We start from the raw sequence: 6,849 nt of genomic DNA, 5'->3' as shown, positions 1-6,849 counted from the left end.
TAACAGTAAAGGATTTTAATCAATACCTTTTTTGACTGCCGTTAAATAGATCCATTTATCGTTTTGAAGATGCATAAGTAAAGTACAATTTCCCCTTGAAATGTGCTATTGCAATAACTCCCGATGGTTATAATTGGAATTATATGCACAGATTGAGAGGAAAGTAGAGCAGTACACTAATTTTCTCTTGAGCATTGTGATTTCTTGCTCTAATTTTGTTCCACATATTAATTTCATTTATCTTCTACAAAAAAAGCACCTATGACTACCTCGCATATTCTCTCCTTGCTAATCTGTCTCCCTTCGGCTACTTGTAATATTCCAAATTTGGAGTTGATTCAAAAAGTTGACTTAATCTGGATACAGCACGGAGATTGTGTTGATTGTATTGGTATCTATCTATGAAGAATGTGAGACAGGCACTGAAAGCTGTCTTCAATGTTGCTTCAGTAGCACAGACAGGGAGACATAGTTTCTGATGTTTGTAATGTGCTTGTAAATGTGTCACTCTTCTTCCTCTGCTGCCATCACTAAAACTTGGTTTTTGCGGGGTGATGTGAAGGTGATCCGTCAGAGCATCACTTTACCCCGTATCTGCATCTGGCTTGCTTCTACCTTTTATGCCAATGACTGAAGGGAGCCCTAGTTGTCCTGAAATAAAAATTGCATAAAGCAACTGCACCCACATCCCTTCTCATTGCAACGTTCCTGTGCTTCACATGGAAACACATTTCTGAATCAAACCGCAGTCCCCTACTGACAGATTGGTCTTTCAAATGCCATGTGAAGCAACTGACTTCTTTTGAATTCTGGTTGACCCTATCACAGTTTTACTAAGAAGTGATACTGAGTATTTTATGTTTGTTTTCATGTCAGTTTATGTTTGGTTTCCAGGTAGGCCTCCACCACTCTTTTCAGTCCTTGAGTTGCCCTGGAGGGACATGGCCTCTGCATTAGTTAGTTAGTTTCATATTTAATAGGAGCTTGCTGGGACTATTTAGTGTCAGGGCACGAATGTGGCTCAGGTTAGGGTGCAGATTAAGATACACGTCAGGTCTCTCCACCTGAAGACCTCCTGGGATAAGAGATGTATAATGGATAGGTTAGATGAAACATTCAAAAGATGCAGCTTCTGCCATTGCCTTAATTCACTCCAGGGCCACATCCATTCTCATTATGTAGTGAAAGCACCACCTGGGGTTTGGGTGTGTTTGCATCGTTTGCTGCTCCCCTACCATCTGCTTTCCTTTTAACTGGGACTGTCTTCACTACCTAAACGATATTAGAATCTCAAGCTGATAAGAGTACAAGAACATCTGGAAATACTTTCTGGTAGACAAGAGACAGAATGTTTCTTTCAGGTTTGAGTGTTGTGATTCCTATGTTAGGAGCACCTCAAGGTGACAACTGTAGCATGTTGTACATGAGACATTAGTTATTAAATGTTAAATGCATTTAAATGTTAAATCCATCCATTCACAAGGTAAAATCGGGACAGAATGCACACTGCTACCCTCCTGAAAGACTGCTTTCTTTTTCTGAACTATAAATTACCTATGACACCAAAATTAAGTGCTAAGTGAACCTTAGTTTTGTACTTAACACTGAAGAGTTATTTTGTGATTTGAGTAAAGACCAGAATTTATCTCACTGATACTTTAGCTTGAAAAAGCACTTGGTCTCCAACCCTACAGGTCAATTTGATGCTTGTTTAACTTTGTAATGTGTTTGGTCATCGTTGTAGCTTAGGGAAGCATTAGCTATTTCTTTGTCATCTCAGCAAACTAAGATTTCATTACACAGGCAACTGTGTTATATCTGAATTCTGATTTAGTGCCAGAGCCATTTGCAAGAAAACAATTTTCTAAATATTACCAAAAACTATGCAAACTAGTACTGACAGATGGCTGTAAGATAGACATTAAAATGGTCCACTTTAACAGTTTATATTGGATTTGGTTGCTGTTGTTGTGTTTAGATTAATAAAAGGAAAGCAAATGACAAAATTCATGCATTTTGAAATGTAGACAATACTGGCGCATAATTAAATCAAACATACATTATATACTCTATTACTCCATGTCAGTCTTTGTTACAGAGTAAAGTCTAGACTGAGAACATTCCTAGGCAAATACCTTGAGCTTATACAGCAATGTCATGATGAAGTTGTTTGTGTTTTCCTACCATCCTACAAAAGTCAACATCACTGCCAGAAACTCCAAAGTTTTTATTCTGCTTTGTTCTTTCAGTTTGGTTTTGAGATAGTCATGGTCATCATAGCTTATTTTCTGTTATTTTCAGCAGAAGGGCAACTGTCTTCTGTTAATTCTGAAAGCAAAAATACATCTCAGAGTGTTTGTAGTGGAACGTTTTGTTCTTCTCATTGAGATTATGATGCAGCAACTATGAATTATGATTTCTTCTGGTGTTACGACTTGTTCATTCTGTTACGAATTATCAATGCTGTTATGATTATTGATAAAAAGTATTACTAGGAAATTAATCCTATATTCTTAATATTATTTTGAATTTGGTTTGTTGTTCTTTATAAATTAATTCTGCAGTACTTTGTTTCCAAGAAACATTAGTCAAATAATTAAAGTCCAGTTGTTTGGTTTTGAGATACATTTTTATTTTAAAAAATATTATTCAATAGTCAAGAATAGCGGAAAGTGTATAATTGAAATAAGTAATATTGTATTGCAGTGACCAGAAAGTCTCTATCAACAAATGAGGGAAAAAATTAAATCCATGTGAATAGCTTTTAGGTTGTAATTTAATATACTTTTCCCAGGTTGACCTGCACTTCATGAAAAAGATACCACCTGGAGCTGAAGCATCAAACATCTTAGTTGGTGAACTAGAGTTCCTGGACCGTGCAGTGGTTGCTTTTGTTAGGTTATCTCCTGCAGTGCTGCTTACAGGACTAGCTGAAGTTCCTATTCCAACAAGGTACAGTTGGATTTATTACTCTTCATATTTTTCTGAGTACCTTGTGGAGATTGGGTGATGTAACCTTTGCCTTCATCGTTTACTGAGTTATGAATTCAGTTCTTTCTTTAACAAGACATGTCTTAGATGCAGGTTTCCAGCAGCCTTGAAATGATGTATGGGTGTATTCAGAAACATGCCGACATGGTATCTTGTCAGGTTTCAACACAGCTTATCCTGGGCAAACTAGTATTGCTGCAGATGAAATACTAAGATGAAATATTCAGCTTCTTACTTGTGTGGTACTGCATAATTATGTCCACAAGAAAAAAAAAACGAAGAAGGAATTGAGTAAAAGTAAAAAACAGACTTTGTGATCTGATTGACGCGAGATAGTGAGTGAATGGATGGACAACCTGCTGTAAATATGTTCTTCAAAAAGTTACTGTGTAGATAGTTGCATGGTAGGGAATGTAACTTTTAACCATCAATTTTTAATAGATGAATTTTTGCTAGGTTGAAACTTTTTTTGATGAAGTATTTTGATTCTGAAAAAAATTATGCGGAAATAAAGAAATGTCTAAAATAGACCTTGCATTCAAATAGAAAGCATTTCACTACATCTGTGGTTACTTTGTGTGCTGCTGGGATCAATTCAGATTGAAACTCCAAAGTGATTCTCCCATATCTATGTTCACTGACTTAACTATTGTTGCAGTATCACTTTTTTTGTTTGTTTGTGCATATGTTTGTGCACATATACTATCTGTCTTTCTGCTTCCCTCTTTTAGTTTCTATAAAAGCAGAATTCCGACAGAAGGCAGTAGTGTATTCCAGTTGTTTGTGATACTCAGGAAGGAGTAGTATCCTAAGAAATGCAATGCTGAGACTCAGATCCTTGTGCCAAGATAAACAGTATAAAATTTTCTTTAAAGTGGAGTTACTTTAGATATGGCTTTTTAAACATTTTTCTAATTTTTGCTTCTGCACAGGGTGCACTGAGGGACTGAGCTGGCTTTGAAAAAAACCCGAAGCCTTTCCTCATAAGCTCACCTAGTTTTCCCAAGGAAAAAAAACACCAAAAGGAAATGAACAGATTTCTTAATTTTTTTTTTCCAAAGAAAAATAATTAAGAATTAGAATAATTGAGAATTTTTGAAAAATTGTATATTGTAAAAAAATTAAAATGTAAGTCAAAATACTGTCTTTTGCATTTTAGTAAACTGAGAATTTCAGTTATTTTGCTTGAACCCGTTCTCTGCTAGTAGCCCACAGCCTCAAGTAGAGGCTGTCTTGAGCCTTAATGGGAGTAAAGATGATCTAAAAATTATTTTTATTTGGGATAATTTAATTTCCCCAATACTACAATAATTATGCAACCATAAAATGTTTATTCTGTTGAATTAACAGAATTGAATAAATTAATGTTAATGTGTTCTCTGCATAGATTATACTTGCATACATTTATTATGTAAGATAATGTTTGTTATGTAAGGAGGTTTTGGTAGTCTCAATCAAGACTGACTGTTAAGCTTATGATATATTTTTGGAAGTTATTTTCACATTTTTTTTCTAAGCAGAGCTTCATGTTTAAATGCATGTGTGAGGATTGTGAAGGAGATTATATATAATATTTGTCTTAGAGGTTCTTCTAGTCTACCTTTTAGATAAGTATTTCTGTAGTATTTATAGTTACTTTCAACCACCTATCATTTATAATTTTTAAATTTACCTTTTATTTGCAGATTTTTGTTTATTCTTCTTGGACCACTGGGTAAAGGTCAACAATACCATGAGATTGGAAGATCAATTGCAACACTAATGACAGATGAGGTATTTTTATTCATGGCTAGGTTTTAGTCATTTTGTACTAACTGAAGAGGCGTAATAGGGAATCTCCAATCATCCAGATGAAGTGTGTCTAATCATTTTGATGATACACAAAGAGCATTCTAGTTCATTTCATAAGAAACAATATTCACAAGCAAAGATATCTTCACTGAGAAGATTCCATTTTACACAGCTACTTTCCAGTGGATTTAATTGTGTTTAAGATGTAAAATCTCTAGAATATTTAGCAACCATAAGGATGTTTCCCTATAGCAGCTGGAACTTCAATGAGAACTATGTACAAGAAGCTCTAGTCAATTGAAACTGAGATTATTTGTTTGGTGGGAGCTGCACAATGTGATCTATTTCAGAGAAAAGGGGCTGTTGTGAAAAATGTTATGAGAGAGTTTATTTTTCCATCTCTTTCTCCTCCCACATACACTTCTTAATTTTTCACAGGTATTCCATGATGTTGCTTACAAAGCAAAAGACCGCAATGACTTGGTGTCTGGAATTGATGAGTTTCTTGATCAGGTTACTGTTCTTCCTCCTGGAGAGTGGGACCCAACAATTCGAATAGAACCACCTAAAAATGTTCCTTCACAGGTTTGTTCAGTGTAAAATTCAGACGCTTTTAGATGTTGTAATGAATTTTTGCTAGGTAGATTTAAGTCTCATTAATTTAGCATTTAGCAGAGTCACTGTATAAACATTTTGCATGCTCTTTTTGTTTTAGGTTCATTTGCTTTAAGAGAACCCTTAACTTGCAAGCATACAGTATAGTGATGACATTTGGTGTAGTTCAATACTAGTTCTCTCCAGAATAAAGACAGACAGTTGTATCTAAAGATCTTAAATTCAGGGATAATTTGTCATAAGCATCTTTGATAATTCCAAATAAACATGGTTTGCTTTTGTTCTAAGCTTATTGCAAGAATTGATCAAAGGTAGTATTTTCTGATATAAGATTTTTTTGTGATCAGTCCTTTAAATTTCACAGAATCATGGTTCCTTCTATTATTAACTGCTTGTTAATTGAACTCCTTTACAACTTACGAAGGGGTTATGTTGACGAATCTTAAAATAAAATTGTGCTTAAGTTTTTAGCTCTCAAAGCCTTTTTATCTTCCTACTAAAATTGTGTTTTGGTGCTAAGACATGTGAGAAGTATATTTTCTTTCTGGTAGGAGAAGCGTAAGGTCCCGGGAGTACCAAATGGAACTGCAGCCCATGGGGAAGCAGAACATACCGGGGGACACTCTGGACCAGAACTGCAACGCACTGGAAAGTTAGTAAAAACATATGCAAAATCTGCAGTGTTTTAAGTGATGCACTTCCAAAAGAATCATAATTATCTGGTTCTCTCTCAAATGACTCTCCTGGCACAGGATTTTTTTCAGGCATTTTTCCTGATCTGCGTTCCAGAAAGTTGTAAAGGACAATATGTGGTAGGTCGTAGAGAGAGGGAGAGGGCAAGAGGATTTAAGGCTTCATGTTGTATTTATTGCAAACTCCTTTCTCTGTTATTTACAAAGGTCAGGCCTATGTTAAACTTGATTAATGTTTCCTGGTTTTGTACAGCGCAAAGGAAAAGTTGGGAATAGTCTTGTGCCATATATTAGGAATGCTTATAGCTATTTTGTAGTTGAAGCTTCTGGGTTGTGCAGCTCTAGCATTTCTTTTTTATCTTGTTAAGCCATGATATGATATGTCCTGGTACATGAGGCTATGGTTACCATGGTGGCTGCAATATAGCCACATCAGAATGAAGAATTTGCACCGAGGAATACTTATCTTCTGTCATCTAATATGGTGCGGTGTAAGTACATCAGCTGTCAGTGGTTGGGCGATAGACTTCTTTGACCTTGCTGCCTCTCAGTGCTTAAGTATTGTTCCTACCTGCATGAAGCTAAAGATTTAGCTGCACTGCTGGTGTACACAGTGAGACAGATGAATTGATGGCCGTTTGGCTGTAAGCTGTTCTCTCACCAGTGAACCTGCTAATTGACAGCTTGAAGGATTGTTTTAATATTTAGGACATAGTGGCACTGCATCTTCCTCTTTACCTCAGCAGCATCTGATACATTG

At 35.7% G+C, this 6,849-nt stretch overlaps 1 protein-coding gene across 1 annotated transcript in view; it reads left to right on the top strand.

The window, feature by feature from the left end:
* SLC4A10 (solute carrier family 4, sodium bicarbonate transporter, member 10) overlaps positions 1-6,849 on the top strand; it is a gene marked incomplete at its 5' end in the record, with an annotated part of 79,560 nt that overhangs the window by 37,130 nt on the left and 35,581 nt on the right. The window contains 4 exons of the mRNA XM_009084549.1: positions 2,795-2,952; positions 4,677-4,764; positions 5,221-5,367; positions 5,949-6,049. Of these exons, the coding sequence (XP_009082797.1) occupies positions 2,795-2,952; positions 4,677-4,764; positions 5,221-5,367; positions 5,949-6,049 (494 nt within the window). The remainder of the gene's footprint in view (positions 1-2,794; positions 2,953-4,676; positions 4,765-5,220; positions 5,368-5,948; positions 6,050-6,849) is intronic.

Source organism: Acanthisitta chloris, unplaced genomic scaffold (assembly GCF_000695815.1).
Source record: "Acanthisitta chloris isolate BGI_N310 unplaced genomic scaffold, ASM69581v1 scaffold27141, whole genome shotgun sequence".
Lineage (NCBI taxonomy): Eukaryota > Metazoa > Chordata > Aves > Passeriformes > Acanthisittidae > Acanthisitta > Acanthisitta chloris.
The sequence above is the reverse complement of the archived record's forward strand: the minus strand, read 5'-3'. Positions and strand labels throughout refer to the sequence as shown.